A 24,400-nucleotide genomic window follows, 5' to 3' on the forward strand; every position below is an offset into this window, starting at 1 on the left:
GGTTATTGAAGTTACTATTAGGTGAAGATGTTCAGGAGCACATAAACTGAATGGAGTCTCTCAGTCATAGTCTGGCTTCAGCTTTGCTAAGTGTTTACAAGAGTCACTTCTGGGGAAGTCAGCAGGTGAGGTCATGAGTGAGTTCAGGGAAATACATGCATGGCTCACCAGTCAGGTCACCAGTGGACCATTGTGTGGACCTTTAAAATTAGTTGTCTGGTAACAATATGGTTTGATGGGGAGTGGGCCCCTCTGACCTTTCTACTTCTAATCACCCCATGTTCCCCTCCTTACAGAGCAGATGACAGCAGATAACTTCTGTGGTTTTGAATGTGTGTCCCCACCTCTCCCAGGCTACTACAGTGCTTGGAGGGAAGGTGTGTAGGTGCTTTTGTAGCACATAGTCAAATTAGCCAAGTACAGAGCGTCTAAGCCAGGTTAGCCTGGGCATTCTGTCCTCAGGTTAAAAATAAGGATGGAACATTGACATTGGGGATCTTGGAGATGATAGTCTTTAACCTGTCTGTTTTTATAGTAATAGTGTCCTAATCTGGAATGATTGCCTGGACATCTGGTGCACAGCTATTATCCTGATATTTCTCTTTACTATCTTTCTAGACTTCTCTTCCTCTCTTCTATAGGGTTTGATGTTTCTTAAATCCCATGTCTTTCTCTTCCTTGGCTTACCGTCTTGTTTTAGTGACACACTTCCTCTGTCTGCTTCTTAAAGAAAGGGTATAAGAGGTAAATTCTTTAAGACTTGCATGCATGAAAATATTTTTATTCTATATTCATATTTAATTGATTCCTTGGCTGGCTAAGGCGTTTTAGGTTACAGTTTAAAAAAAAATTTAGACTCACTGTTATGTTTTTCTAGCTTTCAGTATTGGTATTGAGAAGTACAAAGTTCTATTTTCTGAATCTTTTGCATGTGATTTGCTCTCTGGAAGCTTGTAGTAGTTTCTGTTTCTTCTTTAGTGTTCTAAAATTTCACAGTGATGTGTCTTGATTTGGGTTTATTTTCGTCTACTGTGTTGGATTCTCAGTGGACCCTTTCAATCTGTCAATGCATATCCTTTAGTTTCTGGGGAATTTCTTGAAGTATTTTATTGATGATTTCTTCCCCATTGTTTTCTTTCTGGAACTGTTATCATTTGGATGTTGAACCTCTTGAACTAATTCTCTAGTGTTCTTAACCTTTCTGTTTTCCATCCTTTTGTCTTTTTATTCTTCTTTCTGGAAGATATTATTAACTTTACCTTCTAACCCTTCCCCTGAATTTTTCATTTCTGCTATCATGTTTTTAATGTCAAGAGTTCCTTTTTATTTTTTTGAACTGTTCCTTCTTTAGAGTAAACATCTTGTTCTTTGTTTTGTGGAGGCAATATTATCACACCTCTTTGTAACATAAGTAAAGAGAGTGTTTTTGACATTTTTTTCTTCCCATACAGTCTCTTTTCTCCAAATTGTTGTTTCACTTTTGATTGTTTTGTGTTTTGTGTTCTTGTTAGAGGCTTTTCTGATATTTCTGATTATTTTTGGCTAGTTGCTCATGATTAATAGATTTTAGGAGACTATATTTGTTTTCTGTTGCAGTGTAATAAATTACCACAAATTTAGTGGCTTAAAGCAACACCCATTTATTATCTCAGTTCTAGAGGTCAAAAGTCCTAGTGGACTTCACTGGATTCTCTACTTAGGATCTCACAGGCTGAAATCAAGGTGTCAGTGGCCTGGGCTCTTCTCTGGCTTTTGGTGGGGAGTGTGAGGAGAGTGTGGGGGTCGGGTACTGCTTTTGAGTTGTTGGCAGAATTCAGTTCCTTATAGTTGTAAGACTGAGGCCCCTGTTTCCTTGGTGGCTATAAGCTGGTGGTCACTTTCTGCTCCTAGAGACTGGTTTTCAGTCCTGTCATGTACCCCACGCCATCTTCAAATTCAGCAATACCATGTTGAATCCTTTTAGAGTTGCCAGCTGGTAAAAGACTCACCCAGATAATCTCCTTATTTTAAGGTCAACTCTTCACAGCAAAATAATGGGAATGATATCTCATTATATTCACAAGTTCAAGGATTAGGATGGGATACCTTTGAGGGGCCATAATTTTGCTGACCACAGGGTCTTACAGCCTATTGGGTGATGTGATTGCTTGTGTCAGAGTTGTTAACTTTGACACATAAGGTAGGGTATCTGGATGGGCCTTTAATTAAGGAATCTTTGACATCAATATTTATAGGTGTGGGGTGCCTGGGTGGCTCATTCGGTTAAGCCTTTGGCTCAGGTCATGATCCCAGGATTGTGGGATCAAACTCCACATTGGGCTGTCCACTCAGCAGCTAGTCTGCTTCTCCCTCTCCCTCTGTGATCTCTTGCTTTCACTCTCACTCAGATAAATAAGTAAAATCTTTATAAAAAATATTTGTAGGTCTGTCTTCTTAGATTGGTCATATTCACCAGAGAATCATCTTTCAATGTCCGTCCTGAAGGGTTAGGATCTGGTTACTGGTACTTTGGTAGCCAAGTGAGGAAAAGGGCTAAGGGTTTCTGCATATGCCATTCAGAATGTATATGGTCATTTAATCTTGTTTTCTACGTAGTAGCCTTACCCTCAGTTGTGCCTGGTGTTCCATAATCCAGAGAGCCCCTCTTTTACCCTCTCCAGAGAACAAAACTCAAGGCTTCTTGGGTAGGGAAGAAGCAATCACCCAAAGGTATGGAATGGAGGGTGGGGCATAGGGATCTAAATATTTAACTGTTTTTCACAACCCTTTCACTTAGTCTTCCTTATTTTAGTCATCTCTTTTGACTTTATCCAGTTCTGGAAGTAACTGGTATTGCCAGTTCTTGTGCCTTAGTGAGCATTTTTCAGTATAAGTCATAATGATTCTCATCTTTCCCTAATTCACCTTTTTCAGGACTGCTAGGTCATTTATTACTTAATCTGTTTTCCACATTCTGCAATGTCCAAAATGTTGCTGCTATTGTCTTTCTCTTATTCTCCCTGTCCCTGTGGGTTTACAACTTAAAAATCCATTTAGTATGGGGTATTTTTTTTTGGAGCTTCGGGAGGGAGTGAATTAAATATATGGATTCCATCTAACATTTTAATCATCTTTCGACTACCACGAAATTTCCCTGAGTCTGCAGACCCCCAAGACATGCTTTAAAAAACAGATTGTAGGACTGAGAATGATATGCCATGACACCTCCTCAAGTCATCTTCTCTGCTACTCAGCCCTGCTCTTCTCAGACAGCAAGCCCTTAACTTCTCTTCTCTCACTCTTCTAATGCCTGGTAAGATGTAGTACTTTGCTGTGAGCATATGTCCCTTTGCCTAGAGTGTGGATCTCTAAACTTCATCCACACCTCCCTTAACAGCCAGCAAGTACCTTTTTTTGTTTTAATTAAAATCAGAGTTAACCTTTCTCTGTGACACTTTCTCTACTTTTTCCTTTAGGGCTTTTGCAGCAGCTCATTTCTACCTTATTTTAAGTTAAATTTGTATCGTCTTACCATCAGATTGTGTGCTCATACAGGACAAAGGACTGATGTAGTAACTTACATGTCTCTGGAGTCCAGTACTGGGCACATTGTAGGCACTTAACGTTGTTGAATAAGGAAACCTTTTTAATCTTTCACAAAGCTAGTGACAATCACAAATGGTCTGTAATAAGACTGCATGTACTGAAACATCAAGTTATTTGTTTTCATTTAAAGTCAGAATTATTTTAACAATGCTTGGTAATGGTATTGTTTTTCTTATGTTGAATTTATGTATGTCTGATTAAGAAAGAACATAGATGTACATCCAAAATAATGAATCACCATGATGTATACCTGAAACTGTCAATTATATTGAATTGAAAAAAAAAAGAACATATAAACAAGTTAACTGTTATTTAATAACATTTAGAATTTGGGGGCACAAAATAATTCTGTTAGTAAAAAGTTAAAATTGTAAATGTTAAAGATGTAGTTTGCTTATTATGTTTTGTTTGTAGGTCAAGTCAGGATTCTTCCACGAAAGTGATTCCAAAGCTGTTGCTAAGTCCATTAGAGACCGGGTCACCCTGATAAAGAAGACGAGGGAGAAGAAGCCAGCTGGCTGTTTGGAAGAACGCAGGGATTCCCAGTGTAAGTCTGCAGGGAATGTACTCCCTCAGCCCCAGAATACAACTTTGCCCCCTGCTCCTGCTCCACACACTGGGGCTGAATGTGAAGAACCTGAAGTTGATCAACATGTTCGACAACAGCTTCTACAGAGAAAACCCCAGCAGCATTGCTCCTCTGTTGCAGGTAACAGTTACAATTTATAAAAGCAAACAAATGTGTAATTGTATTCCCTTATGTCAAAATAGTACTTTTGTGTTTTTCAGTGCATTTTCTTATCTATCATTTCATCAGTCCTTTACAAAACCCCTGAAATAGACAAGCTGGCTAGTTTCCTTATTTTGTGAAATTAAGAAACTTGTGTTATGTGACCTGTCCATGGTGCTAATTGAATAAGGATTATAATCTTTTTACTTTTTTAAAAGGTCTGATGTAAATCCTTTTTTTTTAAAAAGATTTTATTTATTTGACAGAGAGAGATCACAAGTAGGCAGAGAGGCAGGCAGAGAGAGAGAGAGGAGGAAGCAGGCTCCTGCTGAGCAGAGAGCCCGATGCGGGACTCGATTCCAGGACCCAGAGATCACGACCTGAGCCGAAGGCAGCGGCCCAACCCACTGAGCCAACCAGGCGCCCTTTAAATCCTTTAATAAAGAAAATTTGGAACTAAAGGGAGAATGTGTTGTTCAAGAATGAATTTTCTAGATTTTAAGATCCTCTGTATTTTAGACTCAAGTATAAAATTATCATAGTTCCTCTAATTTTTCTGCTATAATGCATTCTCTTCTCTAGAAGGACAGAGTATTTTCACAATAATAACTAATTGTTCTATAATGATAGTATTGTTTTCTAGCCAGGTTCTAGGAGAATGAGAATATGACACTTCGATTTGACTGAAATCCTAGTGGCAAGTATAGATTAGTTGGGTGGGGGAGAAGCAATCACCCACAGGTGTGGAATAGAGGGTGGGACACAGGGATCTAAATATTTTGACTGCTTCTTACAACCCTTTCACTTAGCCTTCCTTTACTTTAGTCATCTCTTTTGAATTTACCCAGTTCTGGAAGTAACTGGTATTGCCAGTTCCTGTGCCTTAGGAGTATTTTTCAATATAAATGGTAATGGCCAGCAAAAGGAGTTGATTTTTATGTGATTCTTTGTTTTTAGGTTTGCTTTACTAAGAAAATTTTAGTTCTACGACAGTGTCAGCATGGAGAGTTTACATAATGGTTTTTGGTTAACTGTGTATTATAAATATTTTATTTCAAGTTGTCTCAGATTGTCAGAGTAAAAAAAAAAAACAGAGAAAACACTTATTTTCTATGCCATTTGGACCTTATGTTTCAGGTTTTTCCTTCTATTTCTTATTTTCTTTGTCATAGGTGACAATTTGTCTGAGGCAGGAGTTGGATCTGCTGTACACTCAGATACTTCAAGTCAGCCCAGTGTAGCCTATTCGTCAGACCAGATGATGGTTTCCAACATCCCACAGGCTGAAATTAATGTTCTAGGGATGATTTTTCCATCCCAGCAGCTAGCAGGACATTACCAGCAGATTTCAGGGGTGAGGTGAACTCATATATTTTTAAATATATAATCCGTATATTTACTATAAATGGGAGAGTTTATCTTTAATGTATTTTTTTTTCTTATTTAACAGTTGCAACAGCAGCCAAAGCTGACTCAGCCCCACATTTTGCCTTTGGTTCAAGGTCAGTCCACTGTTTTGCCTGTGCATGTCCTTGGACCTCCGGTTGTCTCACAGCCCCAGCTTTCCCCATTAACTGTCCAGAAAGACTCACAGATAAAGGTAAGATATATTTTAGAAGCTCTGTATTGGGTTAAAAATTTTTCTGATAAAGCCTCTCTTTCGTAAATTCATTTTAGTTTATATAAAACTCACTGAAAGCCAAAAGTTGTTTATGCTTTCCTTCTCTTGAGATATTCTTGAGGATGTGCCTAACACTGTGAAACTAGAATCTTGAGACACTGCTTATATAACTGGAAAAGAAAATGAGAACTCCACTGATAGATAAACAAATTTATTTAAGACTCAGATCTCTTGCTTTTGGTGATAATGGTTTGTTCTTTGTATTAGACTTTTCTAGCCTGATGTGCATGTGGAGGGATTTCTTTCCTTTTCTCCCCCAGATTTTACTTATTAGAGAGAGAGAGAATGTGTGCACATGAGTGAGGGGTGGTGGGCAGGGCAGAGGGAGAGGGAGAAACAGACTTCCCAGTGAGCAGTGATCCCAATGCAGAGCTCAATCCCAGGACCCTGAGATCATGACCTGAGCTGAAGGTAGACGCTTAAGTGATGGAGCCACCGAGGTGCCCCTGGAGGGATTGCTTCCATAGTTAATTAGAAATAATATTTTATAGACTTAAAATTTTTAGCACTTTCATCCAGATTTATGGAGGTTCCTCAAGATATTAAAAATAGAGCTACCCTACAACCCAGCAATTGCACTAGATATTTACCCCAAAGATACAGATGTAGTGAAAAGAAGGGGCACCTGCACCCCAATGTTTATAGCAGCAGTATCTGCAAATTTTGGAAGGAGCCAAGGTCCCCTTCAACAGATGAATGGATAAAGAAGATGTAGTCCATATATACAATGGAATATTACTCAGCCTTCAGAAAGGGTGAATACCCAACTTACGCTAAGTGGAGTAAGTCAAGCAGAAAAAGAGAATTATCATTTGGTTTCGCTTATATGTGGAACATACGAAATAGCATGGAGGACCATAGGGAAAGGGAGGGAAAACTGAAGGGGGAGAAATCAAAAAGGGAGACAAACCACGAGAGACTATGGACTCTGGGAAACAAACAGGGTTGCTGGAGAGGAGGGGGATCGGGGGAGGGGGTAGCTGGGTAATGGGTATCGAGGAGGGCACATGTTGTGATAAGCGCTGGGTGTTATAAGCAACAAATGAATCATTGAACAAAAACTAATGATGTACTATGCAGTGGATAACTGAACATAATAAAAAATTACTAAAAACATTTTGGCTTTTTAAAAAAATTCTTGGCTTTTTGAGAAATTTAAATTCCAGTTTAGTTAACATACAGTGTTGTATTAGTTTCAGGTATCGTGAAAGTGTAGTGATTCAACAATTCTATGTGCGTTATTCAGTGCTCATCATGTTAAGTGTACTCTTAATCCCAATCAACCATTTCACCTACCCCCCCCACCCCGCTTCTGGTAACCATCAGTTTGTTCTCTATAGTTTAGAGTCTGTTTTTTTTGTCTTGTCTCTTTTTTTCTTTGTTTTGTTTCTCAAATTCCACATCTGAGTGAAATCATATGGTATACGTCTTTCTCTGGCTGACTTATTTTACTTAGTGTTATATGCTCTAGATCCCTCCATGTTGTTGCAAATGGCAAGATTTCATTCTTTTTTATGGCTGAATAATATTCCATTATATATGTGTACACACACACACTCACACACACCACATTTTATCCATTCATCTATCAGTGGACACTTTGGTTACTTCTATAATTTGGCTGTTGTAATTAGTGTTGCTATATACATCAGGGTGCATATATTTTTTTGAATTAGTGTTGGTTACTTCTATAATTTGGCTGTTGTAATTAGTGTTGCTATATACATCAGGGTGCATATATTTTTTTGAATTAGTGTTTTTGTATTCTTTGGGGGGAGTACCCAGTAATGGAAGTGGCTGCACCAGTTGGCATCCCCACCAGCGGATTCCCAAGAGGGTTCATTTTTCTCCATGTCCTCACCAACACTTGTTTCTTGTGATTTTGGTTTTAGCCATTCTCACAGGTGTTAGGTGATATCTCATTGTAGTTTTGATTTGTATTTCCTGAGGATCAGTGATGTTGAGCATCTTTTCATGTGTCTGTTGGCCATCTATATGTCTTCTTTGCAGAAATACCTGTTCATGTCTTCTGTGCATTTTTTAATAAGATTATTTGTAAGTTTTGGTGTTAGATTATATAAATTATATATTTTGGATACTGATTATTGGATCTTGGCTTTTTTTGATTCATGTTTATTTCTATAAGAGAAATAAATGTTTCTGTCTTTTTGACTCTCAAAGTCAGCATTATTCATTTCTGACAAGGAGTAAACAGTTATGAGCGTTCATATATTAAGACTGTATTGTGGTTCCCAAGGTTATGAGGTCTGGACGCATGGTTCAGCTTTTCTTTGCCATCACTGCATTTTCTTTTCTCAGCCTCACCCTCCCCTGTAAGTGCCTTATTTATTTGGGAATGAGGTGGTCTGAACATTCTCTGTATATGATTCAGTTAGCAGCTGGCACGTCTGTTTCTTTTTAAGAGATTGGTATATAGTAAGTGACAGCTTATCAACAATTTTTAATGATTGCCATTTCTGTGGATATAAGATAAAATAAAATATGGTTCTTACCTTCAAGGAGTTCACAGTCTTACAGGGGGAAGCATACATGTAACTTGACAAATGTCAGATACATTTAAAATCTGCTGGGGTAATTTAACCTGATGGAGTTGACAGTAGCCTGATATTTGGCTATTGTTTGTAGGTAACATGGTACATATTCATAATTGAGCTCTTGTGGTTTTATTTGTGTAAGATTTTAATAGAAAGTGTATTGAATGGATGCTTAATTTAACTTAGGTTCAACCATATAAGTATGCAGATATGTATATTTTAAAATGTGTTTCCAATCTTTTTAAAGTTTTAAAAATTATTCTGAATGTTAACCGTATGTGGGGGCCTATGATTTAGTTTGTATTAATGTCAGTCATATTATCAGTCCAAAAACTGACATATGATAAGTTCTAGTAATGTTTTAATGCTTATTGAATAAATAATCATTATTTTAAAAAAATTATTCTGAGTGTTATTTACCTATCTAAAAATAAAGCCTATGAAGTTATAAAATAGACCGTGAAAATCACCTGTTATTTCTCCAGCTAGAGACAACGTTTGTTTACATTTGTGGGTAGAGCCTCTAGGTTTGCCTTTTTTTCCCCTAGGTATACAAAATATGTTATTTTGTTTATATAGACGTCTGTATATCACATACATGCTATTTTTTAGACGTTTTCACCACATATAGAAGCCATATAAGAAAGCACTTTGACCATTGGTGTCTTTTTATGAATGTGGTAGTTCAAGTTCTTGGAATTATTGCAGCCAACCTCTATTTACTCAGCCAACTCTGCTCTCCTCTTTAGAGAACTTCTGTGTTCATTTTAGGTATGATACTGAAATCCTTTTGAGCTTTTTCTTGGAACTTCGAGTGTCTGGTGTGTCATAATGTTAGATTCAGTTACTCTGAATCTCTGCCAGGGTTTGAATGAGTTATATGGCAAGTGCAGTAAATGAGAAGCCATGAGAAGTGTATTACTGGGATTGATCTCAATCCCTTAATGTATTCAACTAGCATTTACTCATGGTATTAAGGATTTCTGTAGTACTAAAACTATACCCAGCACCTTTTTGATAACTTGCTGAAATTTTTAGAACATAGCATTATTTTATCTGTCATTCTGTCTGGGACAGGCCCACTAAAATGGGCATGGTATATATGCATTTGTAATTTGAATTTTCCTTGCACCAGAGCCAACTTCAACTGACCTTTGGAGCAAATGACCAAACTTCAACCTAATCTATGACTTCACACTTGTCAGTTAGAGTTCCACAACCAGTCTTTCTGCAGTTTCTCCTCAGACATTGCCTATTTCACAAATGACCTCCAAGCATGTAACTGTTGGTCTTCAACTTGAGCCTGGGCCTAGAAATGGAAAGCAGGCATTAAACAAATCACCAGATGCTAATCAGACTTTTAGTTTCTTACTGGTTAATTGTCTTCAAGCTTTGTCAAGTCATTTTGCCCAGTATATGAGTAGTGCACAGAATGTTGCTGGTACAGCTCAGGTCCCTTCTGATTCCACTGAGAGGCCATTCCGGGGCCAATTAGCCTTCACAAAAGATACATTCAGTACCCCACCCATATCCAGTAGTACATCAGGAATCTGTGGCTCTAGGTTCTTTAGCACCACAAAGCCAGACTGTGCATTTGAAGAAACCTTGTTTCCAAGCCTCTATGCAGCAGCAGCCATTAATGTTACAACCTGAGATTATGGCATCACTACAAAAAGTTTTTCACCAGGATTATATTCTGCGAGTGTCTGAAGCTCATGCAAGTGAGCAGCAGCTGAAGGATGGCATTGAAAGTGTGATTCAGACTCTGGAATAGCCATCTTACTCTGTTCAACACGCTTATCCAGGACTACCTGCAGAACTGCCATCCTTCTCACTGAAGGCTCCTGGGCAGCTGCCATTGTCGCCAGAAACAAGCTTCTTACCTATCACAACTAACCTACCCAATCCAGACTCTAGCACAGCCTGTTTATTCACTGCCAGCCCCAGAGTATCATCTTACAGTGTGCAACCACCAGGATCATAGTCAACCCATTCTTTTTTTTTTTTCTAAGATTTTATTTATTTATTTGACAGGCAGAGATCACAAGTAGGCAGAGAGGCAGGCAGAGAGAGAGGAAGAAGCAGGCTCCCTGCTGAGCAGAGAGCCCGATGTGGGGCTTGATCCCAGGATCCTGGGATCATGACCTGAGCCGAAGGCAGCGGCTTAACCCACTGAGCCACCCAGGCGCCCCCATAGTCAACCCATTCTATGCTGACTTCTTATCTAGTCCCACCTGTGGGTACAGACCTCTTATTTGGCCCCAGGCCAAGGGCAGCCTGCTTTTCCAGTACAAACTCAGGTTTCATTACCTTTTCTAGACCAGACAGCATATAAGATCCAAGGAACTTACTCTGTAATTTATAGAACAGTTTGCTTACCAGGTACTGCCTATTGAACATGCCCATTATTCAGCACAAACTGTTTATACCATCCAGACAACTCAACAGGCATCCTTCATAACCCAGTAAGTATATTCAGTAAACCTTCCTGATAGCAAGAACATATGTATTAGAAACTCTGCAGATCAGAAGTTACACTTAGGGGGCGCCTGGGTGGCTCAGTGGGTTAAGCTGCTGCCTTCAGCTCAGGTCATGATCTCAGGGTCCTGGGATCGAGTCCCGCATAGGGCTCTCTGCTCAGCAGGGAGCCTGCTTCCCTCTCTCTCTCTGCCTGCCTCTCCATCTACTTGTGATTTCTCTCTGTCAAATAAATAAATAAAATTAAAAAAAAAGAAGTTACACTTAGTACTCCCTTATGTAGCACAGACTTCTGACCAACAAACCTATTTAACACAACCCTAAGGTAGTAATTCTTCAAAGTTGGAGCAAAAGCCATTTTTAACATCACTCTTAGATATACAGACACATTCTATGGAGCATTTGTTTAATGTCCAGCACTCAGAAGCTCCATCACAAGCAGATGTCCATTTTAGACACCAGCAACTAGAAGGCCAGTCAATTAACATTACATCTCAGAGGGCACAGAAGGACAGCTTCAACACCCTGCACAGATGTCCTTCTTTCAGTAGGCTTCCTTACAGACCCAGATCCAGCCCCCACATTTTTCTACACAGTTTTTGCAATCACATCTAACACCAGGCCAGGTTTCTCATTCAGATTTCATTCAGCATCAGCAGATGACTCATTCATCTTACAGACAAGTACAGAAAAGCCATCAGTTGTCTATTTAGGAAGGTCCCCTAAATCAATAGCAGTCTTTGGGTAGCCACCATGCTGCTTTCCAGCAGTGGTTACCAGGCACCAGGTATGTCAAAGGCCATTATAAACATGGTACAGATTATACCTCCTTTGCAAGAACCATTGTAACCAGTGACAGTGGGACAACAATATGTAATACAGCCTTTAGAGCAGCCTCAAGTGCTTCAAACATTAGATAGCAGTCAGACTTTTCCCCTGAAGAAAACCCTAGGTCAGGACCAGCCAATGTGCATTCAGCAGCAGTCTGTCCAGCCACAGTGGCAGCCATCTTCTGACTCAACTCTTGTTTTGGGGTCAGCAGAAACAATGACAACAGCAGACCCTCTGTCAAAGCTCTGGAATAACTCTTTCAAATCAGCCGTCATCTTCTGTTAATCTGTTAATACGTAATATTCTGGTACAGGCTTCCACTGTCTTTCAGAGCATTTCTATGTCACAGACACAACAGCATTTGCAAACCCTCCTGAGGGAAAAATATAGACGATTGTGATTTTTCTGTAACATTCAAGGGTCAAGGACATGAACTAGGTAGAAATGACATCGGACAGGGACTCATAGTCCCTGTTCCTGGGTCTTCCCCTTATTCAGTGTGTGGCCTTGACTCAAATCTCTTTGGAGTTTCCTCATCTGTAAAGTTGGAGGGGTTAAGCCAGATGATGGCTTTGATAACAAAAAAATATTTGAGCACCTACTTGGGATATATCAGTGAATAAAACACAAAAGTCTCTTCTGTCATTGACTTTTGTTTCTTAATGTGGGGAGACTGTCAATAACCTTAATAGAAAGTAAATTTATAGTATGGTCCCAGGAAGTTGGGGGAAATATGGAACAGGGTAAGGAGAAAAGTGGATTATAATTTTAAATAAGGTGGTAATCAGGGTAGGCCTCACTTAAAAGGTGACATTCAAGCAAACATTTGAAGAAGTTGAAGCAGCCCACAGTGCACATGTTGGGTAGAAGGAATAACCAGTGCAAAGGCCTCAAAGAAGGAGAGTGTCTGGTATGTTTGAAGAACAGCAAGAAGGCCAGTGTAGCTGTTGGTTGTAAAATGTTAGGAACCTGTGATTGTCTTATTCTACATTAATAATAAAGCATTTGCCCTTATGAGGCGCTAATAACAAACACTATTGATTCCTAGGTGTCAAATACTGTTTTGATGGTTTTATATGTACTATCCTCTTAACTGTATGAATTGTAGCTACCATTACCCCTCTTTTACGGGAAAGGAAACTGAAGTTCAGACAGGTTACAGAAGGGTCAGGATTTGAACCCAGACTAACTGGCTGCAGAGGCTGTGCCCTCAATCATTACACTATCCAGCCTCTGTGTAAGATAGCATCCTTCCTGCCAGAATTGGAGAAAAAGGGCACGATGACTTCATTGAGATTTAGTTAACTCAGATTTATTGAATTAATTATAGGAAGGAATTGACAATCCAGTTTATTCTCCCCTCCCTCTTTTTTTTAAAGATTTTATTTATTTAACAGATCACAAGTAGGCAGAGAGGCAGGGAAGCAGGCTCCCCACGGAGTGGAGAGCCGGATACGGGGCTCGATCCCAGGACCTTGGGATTATGACCTGAGCTGAAGGCAGAGGCATTAACCCACTGAGCCATCCCGGCGCCCCTTCCCCTCTCTTTTATTCTGCTGAAGATAACTCTAAAGACTCTGAATTGATTGAGTTTGGCTAATAAAATGTTTTGAGTCCTTAGATAAAAGGTATGCTGTACAGTAAGAGTTCTAGTGGTGGCATATTACTTCCAAAAGCTATTTTCTCAAGTACTGTATGTTTTGTAAAATTGTCTTTTCATCAAGGGTGTAAATTATAATGAATTCCAGTGTGTGCAAGCTGACTTCTAACAGGGATGATCAAGGATTAATAAAGATCTTTGCAGTTGAAGTTTTTTCAGACAAGGCGTGCTATTCCTGGGATTTATTTCTTTAGAATAAATTTCTTCATAAAGTATTTTGGGTTGGAATATTCATTTCTGTGGTCATGTGCTATATACTTTCCTTACCTAATTAAAAAAATTTCCCCCAAAATTTATTAAGAAAAATGTCAGAGATACAGAAAAATTGAAAAATTATAAACACCCATATACCTACCAACTAGAATCTGTAATTAACTCCTGCTGTATTTGCTCAGTCACATATCCTCCCTTTATTCATTTATCAATCCATCTCATTTTTCTGGTGCATCTCAAAATTAAAGTTGTTGACATCAGTATATTTCATAAATACTTAAGCATTCATATCATTGACTAGAACTCAGTATTTTTTTGTTTAAATTTATATGCAGTAAAATGCATAGATTATAGTTAGTGAGAATTGACAGTAAGTGTTTGCTTACACTTGTAAGCAAACCAGTATCAAAATATAGACCAGATGTTGACAAACATTTTCTGTGAAAGTCTAGGTAGTAATTATTTTAGGCTTTGGGGCTATATGGTTTCTGTTGCAGCCACTTAATTTTGCTATTACATGAAAATGGCCATAGGCATTATGGAAAAAAATGGACATGGCTGTGTTCCAGTACAACTTTATTCACAGAGCTGGTGGTGCACCAGCTTTGGTCTGCAGGCTGTAGCTTACCTACTCAATAAGGAATACTGCCATTACTACAGAAAGTTCCCTGTGCTCTTCCCCAGTCAGTAGCTCCCATATTCCACCAGAGTCAACCACTGTTGAGTTTTTTTACCTTAATTAGTTTATCCTGTTCTAGACCTTCACATAATTGGAATCATACAGTGTGTACTCTTGCATAAGACTTCTTTCACTCAGTATGTTTTTGGGATTGATCCGTGTTGGATCAGTATTTTTTTTTTTACTGCAGAACACTATTGTATGAATATTCCAAATTTGTTTATCCATTTTACTCTTCATGAATACCTGAGTGGTTTTTAGTTTTGGTTTATTAGGAATGAAACTGCTATGAATATTCTTGTATAAGTCTTTTTGTTAACATACATTTTTATTTCTCCTGGGTAATACCTAGGAGTAGAATTGTTTGGCCTTGGGATAGGTATTTGTTTACTTTTTAAGAAATTGCCAGTTTTCCAAATTGGTTGCACTCATTTACCCTAACACCAGCAATATATGAGAGTGCCACACCCTCAACAACACAAATTTTAGCTATTCTGGTAGATGTGTAGTGGTTTCTTGTTTTAATATGCATTTCCCTGATGACTGTGTTGTTGAGCACCTTTTCATATATTTATTGGTCTTTGTGTATTTTTCTTTGTGAAGTGTCTGTTTAAGGTATTCGCCCATTTTGTTTTGCCTCTTACAGGAGTTATGATATATGCTGGGTAATACTAGTCCTTGAGCAAAAAATTGTTGAATATTTCCTCCAATCTGTGGATTGCCCATTTATTTTTGTAATGACTTCATTTGGTGAAACAAAGTCTTTAATCTTGATGAAGTCTGATCCACCAAAATTTTCAGTTGTGGTTATTGTTCCTGTGGCCTCAGAAACCTTTGCTTACATGAAGTTAAAAAAATACTCTCCTCTTTTATGGTTTTAGGTTTTATATTCAGGTCTATGGTCTATCTTAAATTAATTTTATGAGTCATGTGAAGTAGGAGGTCAAAGTTCTTTTTTTACCCCCATATGAATATCCATTGTTTAAGCTTCATTTGTTGAAAAGATTTCCTTTTCCCATTGAATTTATAATGTATCTAGAAGTTAAGTAGTACAAGTCTTTCTTCTTTGTTTTGCTTTTCCAAGATTTCTTTGGATATTCTAGGTCCTTTGCATTTCCAGGCCTTGACCTCTAGTACAATATTAAATAGCAAAGAAGATACTAGACATTTTTGCCTTGTTCCTGTTATAAGGGAGAAAGTGCTCAATATTTCACCATTAAGTATGCTGTTAGCTGTAGGTTTTTCTAGATGGCCTTTAGCAGATGAAGGAGTTCCCTTTATTCACAGTTCACTAAAAATACTTTATCTGGAGTGGATGTTGAATTTTGTCAAATGCCTTTTCTGTGCCCGGGGATATGATGACATATGACTAATATGACTAAATTTACATATACCATTTTATTCTTTTTTTTGCTTTGCCCCTCTGTTTTTTTTTTTTTTTAATGCCTCATGGCCAGCCTTCTTTGGGTAAAAAAATTTTTTTTAGAATCCAGTTTTAATTTTTCTGTTGTCTTTTTAGCTAAGTATTCTTTCTGTGTTTTAAGAGTTTCTATCAATTTTATTTATCCAGGCATTTTTTAAATTCAGATATAATTCATACACCATAAAATTTACCCTTTTAAAGTGTACAGTTCAGTGATTTTGAGTATATTCATAAGATTGTGCAACCATCACCACTAATTCCACCCTAAAAAGGAAACTCCCTATCTATTAGCAGTCATTCTTTATTCTCTACCTCACCTTCCCCTGCCATTCACTTAGCTACTTTGTATTTAGTTCCTTATTCTAGTCATTTCACATAAATAGAATCATACAATGTATGTCCTTGTGTGTTTGCCTTTTTTCACTTACAATAATGTTTTCAGGGTTTGTCCATGGGGTAGCATGCATCAGTACTTCATTCAAAATTCTAACCAAATAATATTCCATTGTATAGATATTTTTTATGCATTTATCAGTTGATAAACATTTGGGTTGTTTTCACTTTTTTGTTGTAGTGAATAGTGCTGCTATGAACACTTTTATATAAGTTATTGTATGAACGTTCATTTCTCTAGTTAGATACCAGAGATGCTGGGCCACATGGAAACTCCACGTTTAACTTTTTGAGAAACTGCCAAGTTTTCCAAAGCAGCCGTATGGTTTTACATTCCTACCAGCAAGTTATAAGGATTTCAATTTCTGCACATCCTTACCAAAACTTACTCCTTGTCTTTTTGATTGTAGCATCCTAATGGGTGTGAAGTGGTATTTCATTGTGGTTTCATTGCATTTCTCTAGAGGCTAATGATGTTGAGAATCGTTTCCTATGTTTGTAGACCCTTTGCGTATCTTCCTTTTTCTTCTTAGAAGTATCTATTTGGGGGCGCCTGGGTGGCTCAGTGAATTAAAGCCTCTGCCTTCAGCTCAGGTCATAATACCAGGGTCCTGGGATCGAGCCCCACTTCGGGCTCTCTGCTCTGCAGGGAGCCTGCTTCCTCCCCTCTCTCTCTCTGCTTACTTCTCTGCCTACTTGTGATTTCTCTTTCTCTGTCAATTAAATAAAATCTTAAAAAAAAAAGAAGTATCTATTTGAAGTCCTTTGCTCTTTTTTTTTCCAATTTATTTATTTTCAGAAAAACAGTATTCATTATTTTTGCGCTTTTTTTTAATTAAGTTTTTTTTCTTTTCATTGTTGAGTTGTGTTTTTCATGTATATTCTGGATGCACCTTTAACAGATTTGTCATTTGCCAGTATTTTCTCCCATTTACTGTGTTGTCTTTTCACTTTCTTGATCATGTCCTTTGCAGTTTAAAACTTTTTAATTTGATAAAGTCCATTTTATCTGTTTCCTTTGGTTGCTTTGTGCTTTTGATGCTATATCTAAGAAACTATTGCCTACTCCAAGATCATGTAGACTTTCTTCTATATTTGATCTTCTAAAAGTTTTTAAGTTTTAGCTCTTAAATTTAGGTCTTTGCTCTATTTTTGAGTTATTTTTTTGTATATAGTTTGAGGTATTGGTCCAATTTTTTTTATGTGGATATTCAAATTTACTAGCACCATTTGTTGAAAAAACTATTCTTTCCCTATTGACTTGTCACACTTGTTGAAAATCAGTTGACCATAAAAGTATGATTCTTCCAACTTTGTTTTCTTTCTTCAGGACTATTTTGGCTCTTCTGGATCCCCTGCATATGATTTTAGAATCTGCTTAATAGAGCTTAATTGTGTTAACTCTGAATGTTGCCTTTAGTATTATTGTCTTTTAATAATAGTAAGTCTTCCAATCCATGAATATGGGGTGTCTTTTCATTAAATTAAGCGTTCTTTAATTTCTTCCAGAAACATACGGACATTGGGGAAGGTATGTGCTATGGTGAGTGCTGTGAAGTGTGTAAACCTGGCGATTCACAGACCTGTGTCCCTGGGGCTAATAATACATTATAGTTAATAAAAAATTAAAAATTATAGAAAAAGATTGGAAGAATTTAAATAATTAAAATAAAAAAATAATTTCTTCCAGCAACATTTTGTAGTTTTCAGCATACATGTATTACATTGCCTTTTTAAGTTTATTCTGAAACATTATTTTTTATGTTGTTATAAATGGAATTTTCTTAATTTCCTTTTTGGATTATTCATTCCTAATGTCTAGAACTAGAACTGATTTTCATGTGTTGCTCTTATACTCTAACTTTGCTAAACAAGTTTATTAACTCTAATAGTTTTTCTGTATGTGAATTCTTCAGGATTCTCTGTATATGGGATCATGTCATCTAGGAATAGAAATAGTCAAAATTTTTCCTCTCTAATTTGGATGCCCTCTATTTCTTTTTCTTCCTAATTGCTCTTTCTGGAACTTCCGGTGTTTTGTTGAACAGAAGTAGTGAAAGAGGACATCTTTGTATGGTTCCTGATCTTAGTGAGAAATCTCTGAATCTTTCACCATTAAGTATGATGTTAGTTATGGATCTTTCCATTTTTAAACAACTTTGTTCAGGTATAATTTATGAACAAAAAACTGCATATCTCTTTTATAGCCCACAATTCAGTGACTTGACAGATATATGCTACAGTCAAGATATTGAACATTTTCCAAACCTCCAAAAGTTTCTCATGTCCCTTTTCAGTGGTTTTTTTTTGTGGTTGCTCAAGGGATTTTATTTTAAATTCTTAATTCTTCAGTTTCTACATGGCTTTAATATTTTATTATTGTATTATATAAAATATAAGAACGATGTAACCATTTATTCCCTCTAGAATTTAAGTTGTAATTATTATATATATTATACCTACATATATCATTAACCACACAGTGCAGTCTTATAATTTTTGCTTTATATAAACATAAACATTTTTCTTTTTTTCTTCTTTAAAGATTTTGTTTATTATTTGACAGAGACACAGCGAGAGAGGGAACACAAGTTAGGGAGCATGAGAGGGAGAAGCAGGATTTCCACTGAGCAGAGAGCTGGATGCAGGGGCTGGATCTCAGGACCTGGGATCATGACCCAAGCTGAAGGCAAACGCTTAATGACTGAGCTACCCAGGCCCCTAAGCATAAACATTTAACAAGAAATTAAGAGAACATGGATGCCTGGGTGGCTCAGTCGGTTAAGCTGCTGCCTTTGGCTCAGGTCATGATCCTAGGGTCCTGGGATCAAGTCCCACATGGGGCTCCTTGCTCAGTGGGGAGCCTGCTTCTCTCTGTGCCTCTGCCCACTCCTCTGCCTGCTTGTGCTCTCTCTCTCTCTCTGACAAATAAATAAATATATAATTTTTTAAAAAAAATTAAGAGAACAAATTAATTTAAATTTTGATGAGGTCCCATTTTTCAATTTCTGTGGTATTGTGTCTTTGATGTGAAATCTAACTCTTTGCCTAGCCTTAGACCCTGCAGATTTTCTTTTGCTTTTTAATTTATGGTTTTCACTTATGATCTAGGTGATCTATGTTATTTTGTTGATTTTTGTATAAGGTGTGAGGTTAAGATTCAGGGTTTTTCTTTTTCTTTCTTTTTTTTCTTCCTGTATCTGTTCAGTTGCTCTAGTATCATTTGTTGAAAAGGCTATCCTTTTTCCATTGAATCACTTTTTATGCCTTTGTCAAAAATTAGTTGAGCATATTTGTGTGGAATTTTTTTTAAAGATTTTATTTATTTGAGAGAGAGGGAGAGAGAGAAGGAGCAGGGGGAGGGGCAAAGGGAGAAGGGGAAGCAGATTCCCCACTGAGGAGGGAGCCTGACAGGGAGCTTGATCCTAGGACCCTGGGATCATGACCTGAGCCAAAGGCAAGCACTTAACCAGCTTAGCCACCCAGGTACCCTTGTGTGAGACCAAGGGTTCTCTATTCTGTTTAATTTGTTTATGTCTCTATTTCTCTCTTAATTATGTAGATCTTGATTACTGTAGTTATATAGAAAGACTTAACATTGAGTAAAGTGATTTCTCCCACTGTCTTCCCTTTTTAATTCTTTATTTAAATTCAATTTGGCTCTTTTTTAAAGATTATTTTAGCTATTATAGGATGTCTGACTATCCATATAAATTTTAGGATAATCTTGTCTGAATCTACAGCAAATCTTGCCAGGATTTTGATAGTAATTTCATTAATTTTATATATGAATGTGGGGGAGAATTGACATTTTACTATATTGAATCTCCCAGTACATGAATGCAGTGTCTCTCCATATATTTAAGTCTTCTTTAATTGCTTTCATTAGCATTTTGTAATTTTCAATATCCTGAACATCTTTTGTTAACTTTAAGTATTTAATTTTCTTTGGAGAGATTATAAATGGTATTCCTTTTTATTTCAGTTTCCACATGTTCATTGTTAGCACACAGAAATGAAGTTGGTGTGTGTGTGTGTGTGTGTGTATCTTGTGTCCTGTGACCTTGCTGAGCTTAATTAGTTCTAGGAGAGTTTTTTGGGTAGAATCCTTGGGATTTTTTTTTTATGTAGACAACCATGTAATCTCCAAAATGGAGACACTTTAATCTCTTCCTTTCTACTCTATATGGCATTTAGTTCTTATTTTCACTTTATTGCCTGGGTAAGAATTTCTAATATTGTGTTGCATAATAAGACTGGTGAGAATGAACATCCTTATTACCTTGTTCCCCAAGCCTAGAGGAAAATAGTCAGTCTTTCACCATTATGAATGATGAAAGCTATAGATTTTTCATGCATGCCCTTTATCAAGTTGAAGTAGTGCCTGGTGGCTATTTCTGACTAAGAAAATTTGACTTTTCTTTGTTAATTAGTGTAATTTTGCGATTTTTTTCAACTATTGGTATTGTGGATTACATTGATTTCAAATGCTGAAACATCATTGCTACCTTGGAATAAATGCATTTGGTCATAATATATAATTCTTTGAATACATTGTTTTATTTAATTTACTAATATTTTATTGAGGATTTTTGAATCTGAAATTCATGGGAGATATTAATCTGACATTTTTCGTATATCTTTGCTAATTTTGTCTAGAGATCCCATCAATTGCTAAGAGTAGGATGCTGAAGTTTCTTTTTTTAAAAACATTTTATTTATTTACTTGAAAGAGAGAGAGAGTTGTGGGGAGGAAACAGAGGGAGAGGGAGAAGCAAACTCCCCACTGAGCAGGGAGCCCAATGTGGGGCTGGCTCAATTCCAGGACCCTGGGATCATCGCCAAGGCAGACGCTTAACTGACTAAGCCTCCCAGGCACCCCGGATGCTAAAGTTTCTAACTATAATTGTAGATTTATATATTTCTTTTTTTTTTTTTAAAGATTTTATTTATTTATTTGACAGAGAGAAATCACAAGTAGGCAGAGAGGCAGGCAGAGAGAGAGAGAGAGAGGGAAGCAGGCTCCCTGCTGAGCAGAGAGCCCAATGCGGGACTCGATCCCAGGACTCCGAGATCATGACCTGAGCCGAAGGCAGCGGCTTAACCCACTGAGCCACCCAGGCGCCCCGCTTTTTTTTTTTTTTTTTTATTTCTCCTTTTAGCTCAGTCATTTTTTCCCATTTATTTTGAAGGTTTGTTTCATGCATTCACATTTAGGATGGCTATGTCTTCTTAGTGGATTGATCTTTTTATCATTAAATTATATTCCTCTTCATCACTAGTAATTTTCTTTTTTGTGAAGTATGCATTATCTGATAGTTCATATCCACTCCTGCTTTCTTTTGATTAATGTTAGCATGGTCTATCTTTTTTACTTTCTTTCTTCTTTCAAACTATTTATCTTGTTGTGTTTAAAGTAAGCATATTGTAGAAAGCATCCAGCTGTTTTTATATATATATATATATCCACTCTGACAGTTTCTCCCTTTTATTTGGTATATTTAGACCTTTCACATTCAAAATAATTATTGATACCTTAGGACTTGAGTTTGCCATTTTTTTTCCCAATTTATTTATTTTCAGAAAAACAGTATTCATTATTTTTTCACCACACCCAGTGCTCCATGCAAGCTGTGCCCTCTATAATACCCACCACCTGGTACCCCAACCTCCCACCCCCCCGAGTTTGCCATTTTAATATTTGCTTTTTGTTTCTTGCCTGTGTTTCTCTTTCCTCTGTTTCTTTGTTCTTGCCTTCCTGTGTGTTACTTGCATGTTTTTTTTTTTTAGTATTCTTTGTTTTCTTTATACTGTTTTGAGTATCTTGTGCTGTATAGTTTTCTTAGCAGTTGCTCTAGGTATTACTCTGTATATATGTAAGTGACACATTTGCTGGTATGGACATTTTACTACTTCAAGTCAACTACTGAAACCTTTCTTCCATTTAGGTCCCCTTACCCTTCCTACTTTTAAAATAAAATTGTCTCAGGTATATGTTATAAGTTTAATGATCTAGTTCTGAAAAATTCTAGTTTTCTTTTGTCTGAGTATGTATTTTTTTCTTTTTCACTTCTGAATATGTATTTTGCTGGATGTAGAACTCATCAATAATTATTATTTTCTTTCAGCACTTGAATAATGTTATGCCCCTCCTTGTGGCCTCTTATTATTATATGACAAATATGCTGCCATGCATGTTGATGTTCCCCTAACAGTAATGTGTTATTACTTCATAGTTGTTATTAAAATTTAATTTTTTTTAAATTTAATTTTTATAGTATGATGTATCATGCTGTGGATTCCTGTGGGTTTGTCCTTTTTGAAGTTCACTCAGCTTCGTATGTCTGTTTTATTTCTTTGGCCAAATTTGGGACATTTTCAGCCATTGTTTCTTTAAAATACATATATTTTTCTGGTCCATATTCTTTCTTGTTTCCTGCTAAGGCTCCAATTACATGAATTTTCAGTCTTTTTAAAAATTATTTTTCCACAGGTTTAGAGACCCTGTTCATTTCTTCCTCTTTTCTCTCTCATTCAAACTGAGTTAATTCTATTAATCTGTACTGAAGTTCATTCTATTAATCTGTACTGAAGTTTCTGTCCTTTCCAGGTTATTCATTAGCCTGTTCAGTTAGTTTTTTTATTGAGGTTATTATATTTTTCAATTCTATAATTTCTGTATAGTTCTTGTAAGTTCTACTTTTTCCCTGAGGTTTTCTATTTTTTTCATTTGTTTCCAGAGAAATTGTGATTACTCACTGAGGTTCTTTTTCTGATAGCTACTGTAAAGTCCTTATAAAATAATTCCAACATCGGATTTATCGCAGTATTGGTGTGAGTTGTTTATTCCCATTTGAGTTACGATTTTTCTCTTCATAGAACAAATTTTTTTGTTGTATATTGGACATTTGGGGTATTATGACAGGCGGGGATACTCACCACTATACTAACGAGGAATTTGGGGTATTATGATTGGAGACTTGGTCATGTTTGAATCTTCTAGTTTAGCAAAGACTTGCACTAGTAAGTCTAATTAGCCTGTAGACGCTATCCTTTTGTGGGCTGTAGTTTCAAAGATAATTTAGTTTCCTGAGCTCTTACAGTGCTATTCTGGACTAGTTGGTCTTCTGGCTCTTTCTGGTTGAGCTCTTGCTGGGTCCCTATTGGTGCTACGTGCAGTAATGGAAGGGGCTTTTCTGGGCTGCCAAGTTTCAGGAGTTGTGGATGCTGGGCTGAAGGCTGGAGGGCATTTCCCCTGACCTCTTTTCTGGCCACCTGATGCTCGTACCCTTCATACTTGATCTCTTCCAACACTTACCTGGTCACTGTTTACTCCTGGTCAGGAGTTGAGGGGTCTGTATGGCTCTTTGCCACTGGATGGAGGGTGAGGACATTAATGATTTGGGTTGCCTTATGCCATTAGGTGAAGTGTTAGGAGACATCTAGCCAGGATCTTTTTCTGCTGTGTGGTAGAGCACTAGGAACTTTGTGGGTCTGGAATGCTCTGTACTACCCAATTCCTTCCTCTTTTTCTTCAATCTTACTAGAATGTTGGGGTTTTCTTATGATTTTTAGCTGCTTTCAGGTGAAAAGCCATAAAAATGGTAACTCATCCACTGTCCTTTCTTTTTTTTCCTGCTGTCACCTTCTTACCTGTTTTTACCTGCTTTTGCCTACTCTGTCATACCTTCAGGCAGTTGTGGGGTTTTTTTCTTTTTTTCTTTTTTTTTTTTTTACATTTGTCCAGCACTTCTTTTTTAAAAATTTTATTTATTTATTTGAGAGGCAGAGTGTGAGAATGGAGAGCTCAGAGGAAGAACAGACTCCCTGCCGAGCAGGGAGCCCGATGTGGGACTCGATCCTGGGACTCCAGGATCATGACCTGAGCCGAAGGCAGTTGCTTAACCAACTGAGCCACCCAGGCACCCCATTGTCCAGCACTTCTCATTGGTAACTGATGGGGATGGAGGAAGCTATAAGAAGTAGAACTTCACTTTCCTAATTTTTGTCATTGCAAAATTCACTTAAGTTAGGTAATTACTATAGTCCTGTCAGTAAACCCTAGAGAGTTTATGACAAAGGGATGGAGTGAATTTCTTACATTTGGGTTATTTTACTGCTGAGGTAGAGGAAAGAGATAACTTCAGTCTGGTCAGATAGCAAACTATGCTT

At 37.3% G+C, this 24,400-nt stretch overlaps 1 protein-coding gene across 3 annotated transcripts in view; it reads left to right on the forward strand.

Annotated features, from left to right (window-relative positions):
* The window catches only part of WNK3 (WNK lysine deficient protein kinase 3), a 156,815-nt gene that overhangs the window by 58,027 nt on the left and 74,388 nt on the right, over positions 1-24,400 (forward strand). For all 3 annotated transcript variants that reach the window (XM_044234442.1, XM_044234444.1, XM_044234443.1), the window contains exons 8-10: positions 4,000-4,294; positions 5,488-5,669; positions 5,766-5,915. In XM_044234442.1, coding sequence (XP_044090377.1) covers positions 4,000-4,294; positions 5,488-5,669; positions 5,766-5,915 — 627 coding nt within the window. The remainder of the gene's footprint in view (positions 1-3,999; positions 4,295-5,487; positions 5,670-5,765; positions 5,916-24,400) is intronic.

This window comes from Neovison vison, chromosome X, assembly GCF_020171115.1.
Source record: "Neovison vison isolate M4711 chromosome X, ASM_NN_V1, whole genome shotgun sequence".
NCBI classification, from domain to species: domain Eukaryota; kingdom Metazoa; phylum Chordata; class Mammalia; order Carnivora; family Mustelidae; genus Neogale; species Neogale vison.